The sequence below is a fragment of the Oncorhynchus gorbuscha genome, linkage group LG08, assembly GCF_021184085.1.
Source record: "Oncorhynchus gorbuscha isolate QuinsamMale2020 ecotype Even-year linkage group LG08, OgorEven_v1.0, whole genome shotgun sequence".
Lineage (NCBI taxonomy): Eukaryota > Metazoa > Chordata > Actinopteri > Salmoniformes > Salmonidae > Oncorhynchus > Oncorhynchus gorbuscha.
The window spans coordinates 37,731,219-37,755,558 of record NC_060180.1 but is presented as its reverse complement, the minus strand read 5'-3'; the positions used below and the strand labels follow the sequence as shown (position 1 = coordinate 37,755,558).

At 42.5% G+C, this 24,340-nt stretch overlaps 1 protein-coding gene across 2 annotated transcripts; it reads right to left on the bottom strand.

The window, feature by feature from the left end:
• Positions 1-879: 879 nt before the first annotated feature.
• Positions 880-22,643, bottom strand: LOC124041600 (DDB1- and CUL4-associated factor 8-like). Of its 2 annotated transcripts, none has more exons than XM_046359350.1 (13): positions 22,396-22,643; positions 19,785-19,855; positions 9,662-9,751; positions 8,837-9,471; positions 8,526-8,666; positions 7,611-7,705; positions 7,333-7,443; positions 7,079-7,209; positions 6,845-6,952; positions 6,436-6,566; positions 6,157-6,276; positions 3,082-3,198; positions 880-2,962 (listed from the first exon to the last, which is right to left on the bottom strand). In XM_046359350.1, exons 2-13 carry the CDS (start codon positions 19,819-19,821, stop codon positions 2,855-2,857), a joined length of 1,824 nt encoding a protein of 607 aa, XP_046215306.1. In that variant the 5' UTR covers positions 19,822-19,855; positions 22,396-22,643; the 3' UTR covers positions 880-2,854. The 2 variants fall into 2 exon arrangements, with proteins under 2 accessions (XP_046215306.1, XP_046215307.1); XM_046359351.1 differs by having other exon boundaries at positions 19,806-19,855.
• Between the last annotated feature and the right edge of the window lie 1,697 nt (positions 22,644-24,340).

Genomic DNA, 24,340 nt, shown 5'->3' with positions numbered 1-24,340 from the left:
TTAGATATAAGAAGAATAAACATTTTTGTTGCACCATATCCCTGGATGTCATTGAATGTTTGGCCGTTTGGAAACCTTGAGTGTGGACTGTATGCGTACCAAACAACCCCGCTTCAGGCTTGGGCAGTGGCTATGGTAAAGAGGATAGGAAGCCACTACAGAAACATCTCTTCAATGCGAGGCAGACTTCTTACGGCTCTACACAGTTGCCTTGCCAAATCGTTCCGCATTACCCACATTGTACAGGAAACTTCCAGTGGATATTTTCTTTTTTAATCGCTAAGCAATACAGTTTGCGTTGCAGTCACAGCAAAACTGCTTTGGGTTACAGTGCAACTGGTTAAGTATGTTGGCCAGATATGATTGATTCTGCGGGAAATAAAATATAACGTTCCTAAAGAAAACCTTCTGAATGATCTAACGTAGTGGTTCCCAACCTATAGTATCGTGAGTCTTTTCAAGAACACCCAGGGTGTCCTAGTACCCCTGGTTGAGAGTCACTGATCTAAAGGATCTACTCTAGGTCCAATAATTGATTCCCTTTGTAATGCATTGGGGACAATGCAGGCTCCGATGTAATTTGGATTTTCCGCAAATGGACAGTCCATAGGGACGGACAAGAATCTGATTGGCCGAGAGCCCTATCTTTATTCACCAGGCCAGGCTAAGATCAAGTTAACCTAGTAGGTAGCATGCTTGCTACAGAGCATTTGTTGCTATGGTTTCTGATCAGGCTATACGTCAAGCTCTCTTTCTGGAAACAGGAAATTCTGAGTATGCTCAAATTCTGGTTTGACAGATCTCGCTAACTCACTAATCTGGCTTTCTGGAATAACCCTCTGATGCCTGAAACAACCCATGTCAAAATAACACAAGGGACACGGTCTTCTGTTTATTGCACAAATCGTACATGTTTCCAACTGCACCAATAGAACACAATATTAGGCAGCAGTGGAATAAATCATTGATCAAAAGCCTAAAAGATGCATACAAGAACAAAGAAAAATAGGTCAAGATCTTGAAGGGAGAAAATTAAAAATTAAAAGGAACCAAACTCAATTCACTGTTCAACTGAATCCTGCCGATATAGGCTAATGTAACAATTAGGGAGGTAATTTACAAAAAAAAAAAAAATTACATCATCTTTGTCTCTTCATTTTAAAAGTACTTTGTCCTCATATATAATATAAACCTCTGCATCGATACCAATCAAATATTTTGACAAATTATTTCTTTAGTCAAACATAATTTGGTGAAGATGATTTCTTTACAGTTTTAATATATGTACATATCAATTGATCGAACTTCTATAATTCTCATACAAAATGAGAAAAAAGCTGGACTTTATCGCTGCCACAAAAAAAAAAAAAAAATGGCAAGCAGATCTATCCTCCCTTCTTCTGTCCCCCTGGCCTGAATGCTATAACAGACCAAGAGGCCTGAATGGGCAGATGGGCCCAGATATAGAGAATAATGGCTTCTGAAAGCCCACACAGGTCAAAAAGAGAGCCAAACAGCAGTCTCTACATCTGATCTCCAGAGCCTGATCAAACCTCGTTCCTTCTTTATGGAGTCTGATCTCTGGCAGAGGCTGACGGCTGGCATGAGCCGTGGATGTAGGTAGCAGGACCCGAGGCTTAGGGCCTCATCATCAGGGTTCCTCAAACAGAAAAGTGAGAAACCTTTTGGATGTATATACTGTATGCATTTTGCAATGAGACCATCCAGGTGGTCCTCAGTAGCCCTCCAGCTCACCGTCTCAGCGAAATGTACTCTCAACGGAAGAGAGGGTGGCTTAGGGAGGGAGGGGCTGAGGGAGGGGTGCTCGTCCAGGAGGAGTGTAAAGGAGAAGGATGGGGGAGGAATCTTTCTTCTCCTTGCTCCAGCCGGAGCTGTTTCAGACATTCCCGCTAAGTGCAAATCCCAAACTAAACAACTAGAGTCAAATGTACTCTCAGAGAAAGAAAGTACACCTTGACGTCACTGAGGTTGTTCCGGGGGCCAATGTAGCCAATGTTTCATAACATTGCATGGTTGGCCGCCAAACGAACACTTTGTCTAAGAAACTCACACCATTTATCCCTGATTAAAGTGCACTCAGTAGCGTGGTGGGGGTTGGGCTGAGGGATATGAAAAGCAACACAGCAGAGTGGAAGGGAAGAAGTCACCTGGTATAAGCCATCTGGAGGCTAAACTGATTGGCCACGTGCTGATGTTCTGAAACTAACTTCGAGAAGAAGAGGGTGTAGAAAGTGTAAGGGGCTCGGGTTTCAAATCTATGGAGTGAATCACATTTGGGGGATGATCAGAGGTTAGAAGGTGTATTTCCCATCCCTCCATTTCTGCCATCACCAACAGAAAAGTACGAGGGTGAGGGGTTGTTAAGAAGAGTGGGGTAAATGTGTGCTCTGATGTTCAGCAGATTGTGAAATGTGTGTGTTGTTGAAGTGGGTAAGTTCTTAGGGGCTTGGCAGAGCACATGTATGGGTGTACGAGTCCAAGTGGTTGTCTAGGGATGTGTGCATTCATCAGCCTCCCTCTAATACAGATCAGAACAAAATCAGGGTTGAGACTATTTGCATCAGCAGACTGTATGAACAAAAATGTCTACAATTCAGTCCCTGTCGGATAAGAAATTCGATTTTGTGTCTTGGTTTATACGAGTCAACCTCCCTACCCCTTATCTGTGTGTATGTACTTATGTCTGCCTGTGTGTGTATGCTGTGTGTGTATATGTGAATACCTTTACTGTTACTTATGGTCTCTCAGTGTTCATGTGTGTCGATAGTGCCTGCCTATGTGGATAAATTCTAGGGCAATAAAGAGTGTGTGTACTCTCACATGTCTCTTTGGCTCAAGAGGACATGCACTGGACGTGGTCTGGCCCTCCGTCCTCTTCATCAGAGGAATCTGGAGAGCTCCACGATTCATCAGTGTCTCCCTCTGCACCCTCGCGACGTGTCTGGAAAAGAAAAGGGAGGGAGAGAGGGAAAGGGAAAGAGAGAGAGAGCGGGGTGTAGTGATTTGATTACTGGAATAGAGATTACACATGGTGGGTGGGTTGTGGTGTGTTCAACTTACCCTCTGGGGCCGTCTGTTTCTCATGTGCCTCATGAGGAACCACAGGAGCTGTGTGTCGTACTGGTCTCCATGGCGAACACTGTCCTCATCACGCTCACGCTTGTTCTTCTTCATCACCTGAACGACCACAACAACAGTCACATCAAAACTCACAGCTTTGGTATGCAGTATTCAAATCAAACTTTGTCACTTGCGCCGAATACAACAAGTGTAGACTTTACCGTGAAATGCCTACTTACAAGCTCTTAACCAACAGTGCAGTTCAAGAAGAGTTAAGAAATTATTTACCAAATAAAGTAAAAAGTAATAAAAAGTAACACAATAAGAATAACGAGGCTATATACTGGGGGCATCAGTACAGAGTCAGTGTACAGACTAATTGAGGTAATCTGTATAGGTCTTGGATGGCAGGAAGCTTGGCCCCAGTGATGTACTGGGCGGTTCGTACTACCCTCTGTAGCGCCTTGCGGTCAGATGTCGAGCAGTTGCCATACCAGGTCGGTGATGCAACCGGTCAGGATGCTCTCGATGGTGCAGCTGTAGAACCTTTTGAGGATCTGGGGACCCATGCCAAATCTGTTACGTCTCCTGAGGGGGAAAAGGTTTTGTCATGCCCTCTTCACGACTGTCTTAGTATGTTTGGACCATGATAGTTCATTGGTGATGTGAACACCAAGGAACTTTAAACTCTCGACCCTCTCCACTAAAGCCCTGTCGATGGTAATGGGGGCCTGTTCGGCCCACCTTTTCCTGTAGTCCACGATCAGCTCCTTTGTCTTGCTCACATTGAGGGAGAAGTTGTTGTCCTGGCATCACACTGCCAGGACTCTGAACTCCTGCCTATAGGGCGTCTCATCGTTGTTGATGATCAGGCCTACCATTGTTGTGTCATCAGCAAACTTAATGATGGTGTTGGAGTCGTGTTTGGCCACGCAGTCGTGGGTGAACAGGGAATACAGGAGGGGACTAAGTACACACCCCGAGGGGCCCCAGTGTTAAGGATCAGCGTGGCAGATGTGTTGTTACCACCTGGGGTCGGCCCGTCAGGAAGTCCAGGGTCCAGTTGCAGAGGGAGGTGTTTAGTCCCAGAATCCTTAGCTTAGTGATGAGATTCGTGGGCACTATGGTGTTGAACGCTGAGCTGTAGTCAATGAACAGCATTCTCGCATATGTGTTCCTTTTGTCCAGGTGAGAAAGGGCAGTGTTGAGTGCGATTGAGATTGCATCATCTGTCGATTTGTTGGGGCGGTATTCGAATTAGAGTGGGTCTAGGTTTTCCGGGAGGATGCTGTTGATGTGAGCCATGACCAGCCTTTCAAAGCACTTCATGGCTACCGACGTGAGTGCCATGGGGCGGTAATCATCTAGGCAGGTTACCTTCGCTTCCTTGGGCACAGGGACTATGGTGGTCTGCTTGAAACATGTAGGTATTACAGACTCTGTCAGGGAGAGGTTGAAAATATCAGTGAAGACACTTGACAGTTGGTCCACGCATGTTTGAGTACACGTCCTGGTAATCCATCTGGCCTCGCGGCTTTGTGAATGTTGACCTGTTTAAAGGTTTTGTTCACATTGGCTACCGAGAGGATAAACACCCAGTCATCCAGAACAGCTGGTTATTTCGTGCATGCTTCAGTGTTGCTTGCCTTGAAGCGAGCGTAAAAGGCATTTAGCTCATTGGGTAGGCCCACGTCACTGGGCAGCTTGCATCTGGGTTTCCCTTTGTAGTCCGTAATAGTTTTCAAGCCCTGCCACATCCGACGAGCGTCAGAGCCGGTGTAGTAGGATTTAATCTTAATCCTGCATTGACGCTTTTCTTGTTTGATGGTTCGTCAGAGGGCATAGCGGAATTTCTTATAAGAGTGCGGATTAGTCTTCCGCTCATTGACAAAACGGCAGCTCTAGCCTTTAGCTTGATGTGGATGTTGTCAGTAATCCATGGCTTCTAGTTGGGATATGTACATACAGTCACTGTGGGGACGACTTCGTCGATGAACTTATTGATGAAGCCGATGACTGACGTGGTGTACTCCTCAATGTAATTGGATGAATCCTGGAACATATTCCAGTCTGTGCTAGCAAAACAGTCCTGTAGTGTAGCATCTGACCACTTTCGTATTGAGCAAGACACTGGTACTTGCTGCTTTAGTTTTTGCTTGTAAGCAGGAATCAGGAGGATAGAATTATGGTCAGATTTGCCTTATGGGGGTGTGGGAGAGCTTTGTATGCATCTCTGTGTGTGAGGAAAGATGGTCTTAGATTTTTTTTTCTCTGGTTGCACATGTGACATGCTGGTAAAAATGTTGTAAAACTGATTTAAGTTTGTCTTCATTAAAGTCCCACTCCACTTCTGGGTGAGCATTTTCTTCTTTGCTTATTGCCTAGAGTTGGTTGAGAGCAGTCTTAGTGCCAGCTTCGTTCTGTGGTGGTAAATAGCCGGCTACAAATAATAGATAAGAACTCTTGGTAGATAGTGTGGTCTACAGCTTATCATAAGGTACTCTACCTCATACCTCGAGACTTCATTCATTGTAGACATCGCGCACCAGCCGTTATTGACTCACCACCACCCCTAGTCTTAGAGGTAGTGCCTCTGTTCTGCCGGTGTATGGAAAATCCCGCTAGCCCTATATTGTCCGTATCGTCTCGGTGAAACATAAGAGGTCACAGTTTTTATTGTCCCGTTGGTAGGATAATCGTAAATCATCAATTTTATTTTCCAATGATTGCACATTAACAAGAAGAACAGATGGCTGCCCGATCTGCAGCCCCTTTTCAGGCGTCTTTTCACGCAAAAGGCGGGAATCTGGGCCTGTTCCAGTGAAAGCAGGATATCCTTCTCGTCGGACTTGTTAAAGGATCATAAGAGAAGGTAGCAGCAACATTATGTACACAATAAGAAGGAAAAAAAAGTTACACAAAACGCAAAAAAAATAACTAAACTAGCACAATTGGTTGGGAGAATGTAAAACGTCAGCCATGTTCTTCGGCGCCATCAAGCCTATATGTCGTGGGAATGTTTGGGATATTGGTGATATGTTGTGGTTTGTGTGGATAGAATGGTATGAACCGTACGTCTTTGAGGCCCTTGAGCCCTGTGAGATTCTCGGCAGTGGGGGACCACAGTTTAACGTCATGATCCAAACCACTGGTGGCCAGACCTGGGAGGTGAGGGTGGGGCTCCAGGCAGTTGACCTGGGAACAGAGGATGAGACAAAGTGTGAAGTGACAGATTGAGATGAATGAGTGAAACTGACACGGTACAATTTTGTTTGAGAGTGTTGCTTGCCCTCGCCAGCTTCTTCAAGCACCGCACACAGCTTCCCATCCACCATCCCTCCTTCCCTCTCTCACCACTCCTCCTCGGTCTCCCTCCATGAACTGGACAATGCGAGCGGAGACCTTGTCCCACAGGTAGATGTGTCCACAGTCACTGCCACTGATCACAAACTCACTGCTAGGGCCATAGAAGTTCACCCCTTTCACTGTGAAACGGAGAAATAGAGAGGTCCAGAGGTTAGAGCATTGGGCCAGTAAGCAAAAGGTCGCTGGTGAGAATACCCGAGCAGACAAGATGAAAAATCTGTCAATGTGCCCTAGAGTGAGGCACATAGATCTAATTTGCACCAGGGGCGCCGTAGTACAATGGCTGACCTGTAAAAATAAGAAATTTTACTGCACCTATCCGGTGTATGTGTTGCTGTTTTCTTTACTTATAATTGACTAGTTCATAATCATTCCTTCCCCTTTTGTCCCCCAGTACCCGTAGCGTTGTTGCGATGGCCCTTGTATCTCCTGCGGTAGTCTGCACCGTCACTGTGGCTGGAGTCAAACAAGTAGATATCCTCATCGTTGTAACTAGTCAGGAGCTCTGAACAGACAGACCGAGAGAGACATGGTCACTGATGGGGAGAACAGACATGAGGACAGTCATAACAGCAAGAGTCAGAGGACCTCAGAGTTGTGAATAAAAATGTGTTTGAGTCATGAGCTTTACCTGTGCCATCATGACTGTACACTAAGCAGGTAATGTTTGTTTTGGACTCGCTGGATACCAGGTGAGATGGACAGAACTTCTTCAGTACGCCATTATTTTCATTCTCATTAATCTTCCTCTGGTCATATATCCTAAAAAGGTTGAAGATGAGGAGTGGTAAGAGAGAACATAGTAAGAATGTGCAGAATCCAAAGAATGCACTTTGCACTTCCTCTGCTTTACGATTCACCTATAAAAAGGGATTTGAGTCTCACCTAACATACTGATCTCTCCCACCCACAGCAAAGTGGTGTGTGTTGACAGGGTTCACAAATATGGTGTACAACCCCACTTTCTTATCCCCCTCCTTCACCACCACCAGTTTACTGAGAGAAAAGGAAAATAGTAAAACAAAGTGGGTAAAGGGTTAAACGGCTGTTATGTTATACATTGGGCCTGGAGTTATTCCTGGTCTGGTCACATGGTCAGGGAAAACGAATGACCTTAGTACAGTAATGTCCAAGTGATCTTGCATTAAGGCGTTATCACTCACTTGGCAGGCCGGTCGAGGCGCAGGTCGATGGCAAACACTATGGCGTCCTCCCCAGCCGACAGGAAGGTGCAGGGAGAGTCTGGCTCCAGGGCCAGCTGACACACAGACAGAATAAACACAACACACTTAAATCACCTCAGGTCTCCGCTTAAAAAGGCGTAGAACTACTGCATCTCAAATGATAACCAGTTCCCCACATTGTGCCCTACTTTTGACCAAAGCTGCCATACACTGAGTGTATAAAACATTAAGAATACCTGCTCTTTCCATGACATAGACTGACCAGGTGAATCCAGGTGAAAGCTATGATCCATCTTGATGTCACTTGTTAAACCGACTTCAATCAGTATAGTTGAAGGGAGGAGACAGGTGAAAGAAGGATTTTTAAGCCTTGAAACAATTGAGAAATTGATTGTGTATGTGTGCCATTCAGAGGGTGAATGGGCAAGACAAAAGATGTGCCTTTGAACAAGGGATGGTAGTAGGTGCCAGGTGCACCGGTTTGTGTCAAGTACTGCAACGCTGCTGGGTTTTTCGAGCTCAACAGTTTCCCGTGTGTATCAAGGCTGTTCTACCACCCAAAGGACATCCAGCCAACTTGACACAACTGTGGAAAGCATTGGAGTCAACATGGGCCAGCATACCTGTGGAATGCTTTTGACACCTTTAGAGTCCATGTCCTGACGAATTGAGGCTGTTCTGAGGGCAGGGGTGGGAACAACTCTATATTAGAAAGGTGTTCTTAGTAATGTTGTAAACACTCCTTGTAGGGTTCTGGTGGTCGAAAGTTATGTAATATATGTAGAATAGGGTTTCATTTGAGCCGCAAACTGAAGTCTGGCTTCTTGAACAAATGTTGAAATTCATTATCACGAATACAACCACACTCCTGAGGTATACACATGGTCTTCATACCTTGTGTGCTGCCCCTTTATGCTGAGCCACTCTCTTGGTGTTCTTGCAGCGCTGAGTGGCAGAGAGCTCAGCCACTCTGATCTGACCGTCCCGGGCACACATGGCCAGAGTGGAGTCTCCACTGTGTGGCAGGAACTTTGCCTGGGGAGGAAGAAAGGTACATTTCAACATCTCTCAAAAGTCCCCTACCACATTTATAGCTTACCTTTCTCATTTTACAAACAATAAATGGCTGTCTGTCAACAACACAAGAAATGTTGCACTTTTCTACAATCCCATCCTATCCTAGCCTGATTGTCCTCTCCCCTAACCTGAAAGACGTTGCTCTTATGCCCGCTGTCAAACTCGAGCTCAGCACGGCGACGTGCCCAGTCCCACACTACCACCCGCAGGTCATCACTGCCGGAGGCCAGGCGTGTGCCTGAAGGGTTGAAGTGCAGGGTGTTCACACAGCCAGTGTGTCTCTCCAGGCGCCCCTGGAGCTCCAGCCTCTGGACCAAGCCTCGTGCACCACACACACGCCTCACAAACTGGTGCGAGCCCCAGCCAATCTCCCTCGATTTCAGGGAGGGCACAGCCCGCCATGACAGCCTGCTGAGGTCACGCAGCTCTGCCCCCAACCACGAGTCCATGGCCTGCTCGTCCTCTTCCTCCTCTTGATCTTCCTCCTCTTCCTCATCCTCGTCATCCTCGTCAGAGCTGGAGGAGTGGTGTGCGGTGCCACCACTCGGGCGGTTCCTCTTTCTGGCGGCCCGCTTTCCTGCATCCCTCTCATTCACTCTCTCTCTTCTACCTCCCTCGCTCTCTCGCTCCCCTTCCTCGGTCAGCGAGTAGAGGCCACTGCCGTCCATGCTGTCTGTGTCCTCCTCCTCCTCTCCAGGCACCCTTGCAACCTTAGCATCTGGCATTGGCTTGTTCTTAGCCTCGTCTCCTGCCTCTCTGGGAGCTAAGGGAAGCATTTGGGCAAGAGAGCAAGTTGTCACACATTGAGTAAAAAGAGTTACTGTCAAGAAGTGTTGAGGAAACTCATCCATTGTAAAACAAATATTAAGTGTATAATATCAAAGTCATGGTGTCCTGTGTCGTGGCTAGATGTTGAACTATGACAGCTATTTGCTATAGTCCTCTCCTACTACCTGCTTGAGAGCCAGAGTGTCCCTCTGTGGCTGCGGAAGCATCTCCCTCCCTTCGCTGGTCTTCTCCTGGATCTGGCTCCTCAGACCCATCTGAAAAACAAAAGTACAGAGATGCCCACATTAGTTTTACGTAGCAGGTTCTGGTGGAGTTAGTATTTCCAGTCAGCCAAAAGCAGAACATGGAGTAGCCAGCCAAATAGAAAAAGTAGCCAGCAAGGGAATTCCGGGCTTGGGCCAGAGGATGTGAATGGAGTGGAGCGGGCCGAGCGTCTGCCTTCTCTTTCGCTCCGGTACTGCTCAGCCACGAGCTCTGGGCATGCTCTGCACAGCATTTTTAATTTCCTTCATCATTGTTCTTTTAAATTAGATCTATTCTGTTGTATTTATTTAAAAAAAATAGTTTAGCAGTTTCTAAGTTGTCTATCAACTGTAAGTTGGAAATCGCCACAGAGCCAGTTACAACTGAAGTATCTGATAATCAATAGAGTAGAGAAAAAGCTATTTGTTTTTTTAACACAGTGGCCGCATCTCACCAGGTAGGTCCTTGTTTAACAGCCTACGACATGAGGTTGAAATGTTGAAGCTTCTTACAATAGCCTACTTCCAAACCAAATGGTACATAGTCACAAAAGTAGATGGGGTGTTTGTTAAATTATTAACAAAAAAATGAATGGAGCTGCATTTTCCTTTCCTGTGAGCGCTGAGGTATTTTTGGGGAAGTGGAACAATATAGAATTGCAGGAAAATGGTTTGTGCACCACCACTTTTACACAAAGTCAGGCACCCATGAATAAACCTACAGGTAGGATGGAAGAATGAGGCAGGTGTTAAACATGGGCTTTGCTACACAGAAAGCAGCAGTTGACTACTCCATTGTCAACACTTTACTCAAATCAGTAGGCCTAGAGTAGCCAGCCAAATAAAAAAACTACAGGGTTCTACATATTTTTGCTGAAGGAGCTCTATTTTGGTGGCCTCGAGTACACAGCGAAATGACTAAATACTGTCATGACTGTCCTGTGAGGATCTGAAAGGGTCAGATCAGACAGTAATCAGACCCTCTCTCACCCACAGAAAAGTGGAGGGAGCTGGTGGGGGTTGACACCTCACACTCTGTTGTAAATCAAGGAGCGAGAACATCCCTCTCCAAATTTCACAGAGGAATGCGCTTTGTCCACACAGAGGTTTCCCACCGAAACTAACACGCTTTAAAGCGGATAATGGAAAAATATTCCTAACAGAGAATGTGGGGAATGGTCAGTAGTGAGCTATACAGTGTTTCCTCCTTTAAAAGTTGCATCATACTGCCACACACCTTGCAGGCTGCTGCAGCATTCTATAGCATGTTATTTAATTGTCAGCCATTTTTTACATTAATGCAAGTTAGTGCTAGTTTGACCACCAGATGGCATCTTTGAGAAGCATTTGATAGTCTCCCATATTGGCATTACTAGAGAATTTCAAACCTTTTTTGTAATAATATAGTACATGGGATTGATTTTAAGAAATTTGGCTTAATAAATTGTATTAATATTATGGTCTCTCTATTTAGAGAAAAACGAAACCCTCAGGGTTTCCTTTAGGATGGAATGGAAAACATGGCGCTGTACAACACGACGGTCAGGAGTAGGCTACAGCACAAGAGGATTGGAGGATTCTAAATTGTTTGCCTTCATTAAACAACTTTGTTCCAATATTTCTGTAAATCAATTATATTTATTCGCATAGTAATTTATTATGGATCCATAACTAAAATCAACATCTGCATTTTGAAAGAGTATTTTTATCATTATTTTATTGACGAAAGCATAAAGATGAAGAAATACAGTACTGTACAGTATATGCTTTTATATTTGGATAATAAAGCATTGAAAGCATTTTGAAGATATAAACCACCTGCATTTGTTTATTAGGCTACTGTGCAGTCTGACAAGTAATCATAGTAAACATGCTTGTCTCAGAACAGCGCAAAACCGTGCTGAAATAGACATCCACAGTGGGAAGGCGTATATATATATATAAAAACAAGATTTTGGAGATTATTTCGTTTAAAAAAAAGTGAGCTATTGTAATCTGAATAAAGGCCAAAATAATATTTATAAAGGCCATAATATAGCCCTTCTAATAGGCATAATGTGTAGTTTCGAACCAATGAATAATCTGACAAAGAACTTTGTGTCCCGCAGGCCTAGGCATGGATCAAAGCTGGCGAGACATTCAATGACTATAAACTAATCAAAATAAAGAAAGTCGCAAACTCCATGTGTAATCTCCTAGCAATTTAATGGGTATTTACCAACATTTTGGCATCACTGTGCCTTTCTCAGGGTAATGTCATGAATACTTGAACCAGGTTATGTAGAACCACAGTGCAATTAGTGTAACCAATGACAGTAGAGTGAGGGTTGTGTCATAATGATTAAGTTAATTGAAATTAATTTGTGAAGCTGTTTAAAAATAGTATATGACATTAAATATATTATTCTATTGTTACATAGAAACATAATAGAATATTGTACATCATATTAGCATCAACATACATTATTGTAGTATACTGGAGTATTTATCCTGTCTTATCCAGTGTCCTGTGTGAATTTAAGTATGCTCTCTCTAATTATTTCTCTCTCTCTCTCTTTCTCCCTCTCTCTCAGGACCATGCCTCAGGACCACCTGGCCTGATGACTCCTTGCTGAGCCCAGTCCACCTGGCTGTGCTGCTGCTCCAGTTTCAACTGTTCTGCCTGCGGCTATGGAACCCTGACCTGTTCACCGGACGTGCTACCTGTCCCAGACCTGCTGTTTTCAGTGGTAGAGATACTCTGAATGATTGGCTATGAAAATTCAACTGACATTTACTGCTGAGGTGCTGATCTGTTGCACCCTCGACAACCACTGTGATTATTATTATTTGACCCTGCTGGTCATCTATGAATATTTGAACATCTTGGTCATGTTCTGTTATAATCTCCAGCCGGCACAACCAGAAGAGGACTGACCACCCCTCATAGCCTGGTTCCTCTCCAGGTTTCTTCCTAGGTTCTGGCCTTTCTGGGGAGTTTTTCCTAGCCACCGTGCTTCTACAACTGCATTGCTTGCTGTTTGGGGTTTTAGGCTGGGTTTCTGTACAGCACTTTGTGACATCAGCTGATGTAAGAAGGGATTTATAAATAAATGCATTTGATTGATAGTGATTTTGCTCTGTGCACATGAGCCACATTTGTAGTTCCCATTTGGGATAGGTGTCAAGAGTGTCTCAGTGGGCAAGTCAGATCTCACCAAACTATTTCCAATATTGTGACCACGCTTATAGACCACCATTGGGGGTTCCTTGAAGGGGTGTGCGATTTTTTGGTCTGATTGCAGAATATGCCACTGCTTTTTCAGGATTGCTTTCATTTTCTCCGAACCCTTGGTGTACTTAGTGCATGAGACGGTTGCGTTGTTTTTCTTCTTTGGTTGAGTTTAGTAATTCCACTCTTTTTGATATATTTTCATCATTGCAGCATCAAAGGTTTTGTCCTTGTGCCTCTCTTTTTTTTAGCATTGCTGTCACAATCTGACTGGTGGCCACAGATTCGTTTAACCCTGCATAACTGGCTATATGGTAGACCATTTTTGAGGGGAAGGGGATGCATACTATCCGCACATAGCAAGGTATTGCGATCTGTGGGCTTTGTGTACAAGTGTGTGTAATGCATCATTATCTTTGATGATCCATAAGTCCAGGTAGTTTATTTCTCTCTCATCAGTCTGCATGGTGAATTTGAGGTATTCAGAGCTCTCGTTTAGTAGAGTTTGGAATTCATTTAGTTCCTGCTGACTTCCTTCCCAGAGCACAAAGACATCTATGTATCTCTTCCATAGAAGTATTTTAGAAAGTAAGGGGCATGTCTCTGTTTTAAAAAGGAATGCTTCTTCAAATTGTCCCATATACAGGTTTGAATAGTTGGGGGAAAAGGGGAGCCCACGGCTACACCCCGAATTTGAAGGAAAAAGTCTGACTCAAAGACAAAAGTAGTTATGGGATAATACCAGTTCAGTAAGTTGTAAGATGCAATCATTGGATGGAGCAAGGGTAGAGTCTCTCTGCTGAAGGAAGTGTTGTAGCGCCTGCAAGCCACAAGTGTGTAGGATGTTAGTGTACAAGCTCTCCACATCAAGTGGCCAGCAGGGTGCCCCCTGGTATCCTTCCTAAGCCCTCTATCAATGAGATCATGTGACGTGGTCCTTCTGTAGCTCAGTTGGTAGAGCATGGCGCTTGTAACGCCATGGTAGTGGGTTCGATTCCCGGGACCACCCATACGTAGAATGTATGCACACATGACTGTAAGTCGCTTTGGATAAAAGCGTCCGCTAAATGGCATATATTATTATTATTATATTACTAGTGTCTTTGACTTAAGATGGGAGATTCTCAACCATCGGTTTAATGTGGTACTCCACAAATTTAGAAATGTTGGATTTCAGACATTCAATGATGTCATCTTCACCGACTAATCAACCGTGGACATTGAGCAATTTGCTCAAAATTGCAACAGAAAAAAAAGGAAGAAGATCAAGCAGGCCGAGTTCCAAGCATCCGCTCACAGTCCATGTGTGGGGGGGGGAATTTCTCGCCAGGGACCAGTCCCATATTTGATTTTGGATGGTAAGTTTGGCAATTTAAAAAGCAAAATGTACATAAAATATTGTAGCCTACACCTCACGGACTGTTGTGTGTTCCACAATAATTTACTCTTGCCTCCTTTTTCAGGTATCATGGCTCAAGATTTCTTTGAGGAAGAAATCACCAAGAGATATGCTGGACCCTATGTCAGAGGTGTTTCTGGGACCACATAGTTTCTATCAAGGTAGGATTATAGCGATATTTTGTTACGTTTAGGCCCATTTACATGTATATTTCTATTATTGTACCTAATGTTGGCTGTTAGGTTTAATGTCTTTATTTCTTCTCCAAATGCAGACCAAAACACACTGCCGGCCCCGGGTTTGCGTTGCAAACGAGAACAAAAATGGGTCAAGAAGCCAGCAGAGTAAGTAGACCTTTGTAGTAAAATAAAGGTTAAATGAAATGACAGACAACACCTTCGGTAGGCCTACAGTATATCTAAAAATATTTTCTCTCATCTCTACATGTAGGTCTCCTGATTTAAACCCGATCGAACTTGTTTGGCATCAACTGAAAACATTCATCCGTAACTTTGACCAGTTCATCTTTGCTTGTCGGCTTGGCAAGGCCATCAAGATGTTTTGTCTAGAAGAATTGACAATACAATGCAACAAATGCATTGACCATCTCACAAAAGTTTTTTACCTGTGGCCGTGGAGCTGGGTGGAAGTGTGACTAAAATGTTGTTTAAATAAACATCTGCATTTGAATGCATTTTTTCTCGTTATTTAATTAACGAAAGCATAAAGATGTTGATGAAGAAACACTTTAGAGGACTTAAGCATTGAATGCATTGCAAGAGAAAGGATTTTCACAACAGTAGCCAGGATATAAAACGGATATTGCCCTGCTAATAGGAAACATTTGCATGATGGGCAACACCTGCTGAGAGTACTACAGTACACTTGTGGAAAACAAGTGTTTGAAAACCTGTTTTCAAAATGCCTCCAGTTGTCCATCACTACTGTAAATAAAAACACAGCATCTTGTTTACATTCTTTATTGCAACCACAATGTCACAAATAATTTGTATCTACCTTTCCAATTACTTTTGTAAATCCCTAAACTCTAAATGTGCGCTTTTCATTATTAGCTACATTGCACATTCGAACGTGCAGACTTTTTTTCTTTAATCATTTATTTATGTAGGATTCTACATTTTTGACCAGTTGCAATTGTAAGTAGGCCTAATAAAAAAAATCCTACTTCTATTAGGCTGTTAAGCCTCAGCCTACCTCAGCCAGTGAAGACATTTTATATAGATCTAGGCTCCGAGTAGACTCCAATTAAGCCCTCTTGTTGTTTGTAAAGTCAAATTAAAATGAAGATTATTGTTGAAATGAATTACTCAACTGGTGTAGGTTCTCAATCGGTTGGTGTGCAACACTTACATAACAAGTTTTCAGCACCAACCACTGTTTTCCTCCTATTGATTGCGCTACGGTTGCCGCCGGTTGTTTTTTGAATTGAACCTTTATTTAACTAGGCAAGTCAGGTAAGAACAAATTCTTATTTACAATGACGGCCTACCCCGGCCAAACCCGGATGACGCAGGGCCAATTGTTCACCGCCCTATGGCACTCCCAATCATGGTCGGATGTGATAGAGCAGTGGTTCTTAACCTGGGTTCGATCGAACCCCAGGGGTTCGCGGAGTCAGTCTCAGGGGTTCGGCGGAGGTCAAGACACACATCCGACTCATGATTCGTGATGACACGCCCCGCTTGGCCATCATTGGCTGCAGGTGATCACGCTACATCGCTTGGCCTATCTGTGCTGCAGGGAATTTGGTGCGCTCAGTAGTCGACTTGTGACTGTCGTGATGGTACGTCTTGTGATTTCTTTCTTAATATTTTAATCCCTTCATACTTCCTATGTCGAGCAAAAAAAGAAAGTTGTCAGACGAATATGTACAATATGGATTCACATGTATAACGGAACGTGATGGGAGTCAGTGTCCTAACTGCATGATTTGCAATGCCAAGTTGAGCAATTCTAGTCTAGCACCGGCAAAACTAAGAGAACACTTCCTTAAGCTGCATGGAGATGGAAAATACAAGACCACAACGCTCGCTGAATTCAAGGTGAAGAGAGCCAGATTCGATGAAAAGGCTACTCTGCCTGTTCTCGGCTTTGTACCCATCAACAAACCGATCCTCACAGCATCGTACGAAGTTGCTTAACTGATCGCAAAGCAGGGCAAACCACACACCATAATTTGCAAATAAATTCCTTTAAAATCTTACAATGTGATTTTCTGGATTTTTTTTCTCATTTTGTCTGTCATAGTTGAAGTGTACCTATGATGACAATTACAGACCTCTCATCTTTTTAAGTGGGAGAACCTGCACAATTGGTGGCTGACTAAATAACTTTCTTGCTCGGCTATTAGACAATTCTTTAGTAAAGGTTCAATAGTCTATTGTTCAGCTAATAGCCCATCCTAGAAATGTTGTGAGCAGAATTCGCTTGTGAAAAACAAATAATAATACTTATTCTCCATTTTCACTCAGACAATGAGAAGACTGGAATAACAATATTGAATGCATTAAAATAATTACCAAAACCAAAAGAAAAACATTGTAGGTTAGAAATTATAGGAGTTAACGGTAAATGTACTACAGGTGATCTATTAATGGGGAATTGATATACACTAACAATCAAATGCAAACAATTCACACAATGAAGTTATGAAACAATGAATGTGCACAAATTTGCGGAAGAGAGCACATTCTGGAGAGAGAGAAGTGCTTTGTGCATCTGGGTGCATGGTCAATCCGACGTCTGCATTGGCCATGCAGCATTTACGGTGATATGGCCTCAACAGAATTCAGGGCATTCATAAACTCAGAAGAAGAAAAAAATCCCTTTTTCCAGGACCCTGTCTTTCAAAGATAATTCGTACAAATCCAAATAACTTCACAAATCTTCACTGTAAAGGGTTTAAACACATTTCCCGTGCTTGTTCAATGAACCATAAACAATTAATGAACATGTACCTGTGGAATGGTCGTTAAGACACTAACGGCTTACAGACGGTAGCCAATTAAGGTCACAGTTATGAAAACTTACGACACTAAAGAGGCCTTTCTACTGACTCTGAAAAACACCAAAAGAAAGATGGCCAAAGTCCCTCCTCATCTGTGTGAACGTGCCTTAGGCATGCTGCAAGGATGCATGAGGACTACAGACGTGGCCATGGCAGGAAATTGCAATGTCCATACTATGAGACGCCTAAGATAGCGCTACAGGGAGACAGGACGGACAGCTGATCGTCCTCGCAGTGGTAGACCACGTTTAACAACACCTGCACAGGATCAGTACATCTAAAAGTCACACCTGTGGGAAAGGTACAGGATGGCAACAACAACTGCCCGAGTTACACCAGGAACGCACAATCCCTCCATCAGTGCTCAGACTGTCAGCAATAGGCTGAACTGAGGGCTTGTAGGCCTGTTGTAAGGCAGGTCCTCACCAGACATCACCAGCAACAACGTCGTCTATGGGCACACACCCACCGTCGCTGGACCAGACAGGACTGGCAAAAAGTGTGCTTCACCGACAAGTCACGGTTTTGTCTCACCAGGTGTTATGGTCGGACTCACATTTATCATCGAAGAAATTAGCCTAACACTGAGGCCTGTACTCTGGAGCGGGATCGAGGTGGAGGGTCCATCATGTTCTTGGGCAGTGTGTCACAGCATCATCGGACTGAGCTTGTTGTCATTGCAGGCAAACTCAACGCTGTGCGTTACAGGGAAGACATCCTCCTCCCTCATGTGGTACCCTTCAAGGCAGGCTCATCCTAACATGACCGTCCAGCATGACAATGCCACCAGCCATACTGCTCATTTTGTGCGTGATTTCCTGCAAGACAGGAATGTCAGTGTTCTGCCATGGCCAGCAAAGAGCCCGAATCTCAATCCCATTGAGCACCTCTAGGACCTGCTGGATCGGAGGGTGAGGGCTAGGGCCATTCCCCTCAGAAATGTCCGGGAACTTGCAGGCGCCTGTGGAACTTCTACAGTTTATGTCTCAGTTGTTAACTCTTGACTCTTGCTATGTTCATAAAAATATTTACACATGTTAAGTTTGCTGATAATAAACGCAGTTGACAGTGAAAGGATGTTTATGTTTTTGCTGAGTTTACTTCTTGCGCTTCACGGAGCAGTGCAGAGCTGTTGACAAGGAAGTGAGTTTATGTTTATACAGGATGTACCGCCCTCACCCACTGTCAACCAATCATGTCAATGCGGAGCTATACAAAGTTAATATTTTGGTTTGCTTGTCCCGATGGTTTAGCATGGACATATAACCACGTTGCATGATTTATGAATGGCAAAGGGATATAGGAGATCGATTTTCAGTCAGTTCGACACTTTTTATAAAACTAGTCAACACTTGCTCTTCAGTTGTCAATCAAAGCACAGTAAATAGGCTGTGCACCACAACTCCGCGTGTTTAACCGACGGCCGGCTCTAATGAAAAACACTCAATGAGGCTGTCTCTCCACTACCTATGGTTCCTGCAGTGAGGATTCAACATCTTCATCACATTTCTTTCATAACTTATCTGCAGATAATTGCCAAAAAGCAGTTAGTAGCCTACCAGTATGCAAATTAAGGAGCCAAATGAACAACCTTCTCACTGATGCAATTCGGGTTTGTTCTGTTGACCTAAACATTTTTATTTTTTAAAAGAGCCTTTCGTTTGCGAACAACCCAACCCATAACTAGGCTACACTGACAAGTCACTTTAGAGGTCACTGGCAAGTCTCAACATGGGCTTCGAATCCTAGGAAAATACAAACAAGATCTTTGGTTTACTTGTCCTGATGTGATACCATGGACATGAATACATTATATGATTTATGAATAGCAAATGGATTTAAGAGATTGACTTTATTCAGTCAGTTTGACACTTTTTATAAACGAGTCAACACAAGCTGTTTGGTCATCAATCAAAGCACAGTAAATAGCCTATGGGTCCCGACTCAGTGGAAGGCTATAAGAATCTGCCACAAAACAATAATTAAGTGGATTTCAACTCATCGTTACCACTTACATTACACGGGACGTGTAAATTCACTCACAGGAGACTCATGCTCTCCCTCTGTGAAAATACATTTGACTACAGCCAAACACAGCGTACAAAAATAACACTGGTAGCGAGAGGTGGGACAGACAGCAGACTGACAAACCAGCAGTGTTTTCTTGTCGTCGCTCGCTTTGTGACTGACAGGCGCCTGTCCCATCCATAGATCAGTAAAATATGTATATAGTTTATTCTAGCGGAAGACTTTTCTGACTGGCGAATTGAAACAATTTTATGAAATGATGCCTAGTTAATAAAGTGGAAAAAGTAGCCGACAGACAATGATTCTGTTACCGGCTGTTTAGCCGACAGCCAGCGCTTATGGAAAACTATGCAACAGCGAGGCCTGTGTGATCCCTCACCGTTAAGCACACTGGATTTACCATCTGCCTCTGCCATCCTGTTTCTTTCTTCCTGCGGACAGGAGGAGAGCCTGGAATGAACAGAGAGACAGAGTCAAGTGAATTACATTGTTGGTTGCTTTTGAAGACACCTAATTATATTGATTGTCATTGCAATATGTCCAAACAACTGACTTGACCTTCTAAGTTATAGCAATGTAGCAAGACATCACTCAAGACAGCGAGCCAGTTTTGTCAGCTAGCTAAGGTGACTAATGAACAAATTAAGCTATCATATGATTGAAATCTTGCAAACTAGCTAGCTAAACACATCAGCAACTAGGCCTTAAAGGAAAATTCCACCCCAAAACTATTTTGGTATTTGTTTCCATTGTTGATATAGTCTGAAAATGTTTTACATGTCAGCAATCAAGTTAAGATATATTTCCGTTTCAAAATGCAGACAGCAAAATGCATTAAACCAGCTGTATTTCCGTACTATCTTGAAGACTTGATTGCTGACATGCAACACATTTTGGGACTATATCAACAATGGACTAATTAAACAAATATCAAAAGATACATTAACAGGGAAGTTTTCCATTAATGAAATCAAGTGTGCACTTACCTATAGACTGGCAGTTAGTTTCATGTGTATCTAACTTTGCAGCCAGTAGCTTGGAGTAAGCTAGCTGATTTAACACCACTCCACAGTGAAGGAAGTATCTGATGAAATCCACCAACGGACTAGAGCAGAGACCAGGCTGTGTGTAATCTAGCTCAGACAACATTGATTCGCCCATGATCACTACTTAACGCTAACCTTGTACCTATGTTTGTCCTCTGTAGCCTGTGTTAGATGAAATCCATACTTTTTCAATAAAACACTAATGAAAATGGCCCACTGTTTCCTATTTGAGATTAAATTAGCACCTGCGCATTTGCAAAGGCACGCAACTACAGAGGACAAACATAGGTACAAGGTTTGCGTTTCATCATTTAAATGTTTTGAAATATTGATCTGGGGTGAATCGTTGTAGTCTGAGCTAGATTCCACAAAGCCTGGTCCCTGCTCCATTTTGTTGGTGGTTCATCAGAAACTTCCCTCACCATGGAGTGGTTTAGTCCACTAGGAGTAAGCTAGGCTGTAATAGACAATTATTTGGTATATACAGCCTGGAACTGCCTGCAAAATCGTGTAAATGTTCCTTACGAGTCAGAATGTAGAATACAATTACATTTGAATGTACTCTACCGGTTACCTGTGCAGTTTACCCTTCAGATGCTCATAATTTGACACAAAATATCCACAAGAAAGTATTGTTGACCCATTTCTATCACATGCACAAAACCATGTAAATACCTGCAGACTTCAGTTAGTATGTATGCATCGCGTGCACATGTTTGCTCATGACCAAAGGCACGTGCACTATAGGGCTGGGAATTTTCAGGGACCTCACGATATGATATTATCATGATACTATATATATTGCGACTCTCGTGATTATATATGTATTGCGACTCAATGTGATTTTTATTGCAATTAGTTGTTCCAAACACATTGCTCATGTCTGCTGCAGAGGGACAAGAAAGAACCATGAGAAAACAAGTTTTAGTCAGTCGAAATAAAAGTGCTAAAAACAAATTGGCTCCCTATTTAAAAAGAAGATGGAGAAAAGCCTATGATGATGATTGGTGCAGGTACAGCTAATTTGAGCAAAATAATATTGTCAAGAAGATACATCCTCGAAAAAGAATATCCTGATAAGTAACTGTATGGATTGTTCCCCCCGCTTGAACGTTTTCTACGTTGCTGAACAGTTTGTACTGAATGGCACCTTTTCCCAAAATGTTATTGTAGTTCTTGAACTGACAGGCTGTGGCTTGAAGCAATGAGTGACGTTTTAAAAGGGTAGCGGTGCATTTTGAATCTGCAACCCAACCCCTCCCCGTTTTTCAACTGCATCGTTTCCATTAATTGAACGTTCTATTACGTTTTAAATGTACTTAATGCTGCCTTGAAGTCGTTTAGATGGTTGTGCGCATGTGCCAGGTGATAGAAATGTCAACTTCAGTACTGGCGCTCTAAAAAGTCGGATAATCATTGCTTTCCTGTCGATATTTTGTTTAAAACATGTATACCATCTGAAGGACTAACACCACGGACAAACGGTAGAGTACGTTAAATGCAATTTTATAAAACATTCTGGCTTGTGGGAACATTTATTTACACGATGTTGCAGTCATTAGTTTCAGGCTGTACATACATACATACATACATACATACATACATACATACATACATACATACATACATACATACATACATACATACATACCAATGAATTATGTATTACAGCCTGATTAATCAGACGGAGTAAGCTAACTAACAGTAACTATCAAACTAATCTTAGCTACTTGCTGCAGCAACAGACATTTAACAAAACAGCTGACAGGCCATGTTACTTCAAATTAACCAGAGATAGCTAGCTAAGTATTAACACGAAGTATTCCGTTGGTTGTTTTGAAACGCTAATCTACACATGTTGGTACATTTTAGTTAAATGTTGTTCAGGACTTTGACCAATTTCACGGTAGTTACCACATAAACATGCTAGCTAGCTAATGTTACCTCTAGTCGTAGGCCCAACGAGGCGCACGTCGTTTAGTCCTAATCTTCGGTGTAATGTATTGTCTTCAAGCTATTACTTAGCTAGCTATAGCATATTGGGTAGAAAATCTTGGGGAAACACACGACATGAGGAATGTGTGTATAAAGAGACAGTCAAATTAAAGACGACGCGTGTTTGCTCTGTTTATGTTTTGACGTTCAGCTTGTTATTTTTTCATCATTCCTTTTCCGGCGAAGGACTTTTTTTCACCGGAAGTTTGTGTACAACAATGCACCGTTCTTATTACACGGTGCAATGCACCGTTTCATCTAATCTAAATATTTTAACTATTTATACAATGTACTTTCTGTAATCGATCATATTTGTCCTACACATAACAGTAAGTGAAGTGAAAATGGTTTCCCACCTGTAGTCCATAAACATGGCATCCTGATGCGCATAATAGCTGATATTATTAATAACTATTACAATTTAATAACCTTTAGCGATGGGGAGGTCGAGCAGAGGGGTTTACTACAAAGCAGAATCAATGAGTTAGTCAGCTAACTTGTCTAAATATTCTGAAAAACCTTTTTATGTTTTACAAGGATACGCTTGAAATGGGCGTATTAATTGACTCAACAACCAAAAACACAAAACAAAGTTAAGCTTTCTTAATTAATCAGAACATCTATAGTTACAGTGCCTTCAGAAAGTATTCTTACCCTTTAATTTATTCCACATTTTATTGTGTTATAGCCTAAATTTCAAAAAATAATTCTCACCCATCTACACACATTACCCCAAAAAGTGAAAACATGTATTTTATCTTAGCACATTTTTTTTAATGGTTGCATTTATATTTTTTGTTCAGTGTGTATATATATCCGACTCCCTCCCAGATAAATAACTAGTACTGATAGGTTTTACATTTCCAAATGAAAAAGTAGTAGAGAAAGCTTTATGTAGGAGAAAATTGTATGCTAATAAGAAACAGAAAGACTGAAAGGGAATGAGAGGGTCAGGATTAAATAGTAGGAATTACATTTCAGGTTTATCATCATGACCAAATAATAGTGGTTCAGTTCGCCATGCTGAGATGCTGGTTAAAGATTAGAGTTAAATGGAGGGTGATTGAAAAATGCACATGACTTGAGTTTTTACTGCTTTTTCACAATTCACTATTATTTACTACTTTATCACTGAACTCACTTTCCTTGAGAGTCAAGTGTAATTTCTGGTAGTTGTTTTAATAGGGATTTTTTGTCCCAAAATCCATTTACATTGACCAGTGGTGTTCTATATTAGTTGCTGACCAAAATAAAAACGTTATTACAATTAATTCAAGTCTTGAGTTTATATTGGTTACATTTAAACTGCGTAGGTCTCACACATTATATCAAGTCAAGATATCAACGCAATCAAATTGTATCTGATTGAATTGTAAATGCATTTGGAAACAACAGTTCACTGGCTGAAGAAGATGAGCAACCATGGGAGACTGCCTGGTTGACACGACTCTCGTGGTACAGAGCGAAGGAGAGCTATGACGCATTGGTCTGGACAAGAGTCAGTTTGTTGGTGCAATATTTTCAGAAATTCTGACAGATAAATGTAGTATATTTAATTAACCTGCTAATAATACTAGGTAAATTTCATATTAACAAATGCAAATGGTCTAATTCAAAACCTAACTTTTTTTGACTTTATAAATTAGTTTAAGCAATATGGCACTACTTTAACTAAAATGAAAAACAAAAAGGCAATTAAAACGTGTTGTATTATTAATTAATATGATTTGTTTGTTTAGGATTCCTGGCGATGTAAATCGTTTGTTTGTATGCTTGTTTGCATGTGTAACAAAGTATGATTTTTACGTCCGTCCCCTCGCCCATACCCGGGCGCGAACCAGGGACCTTCTGCACACATCAACAACAGTCACCCATGAAGCATCGTTACCCATCG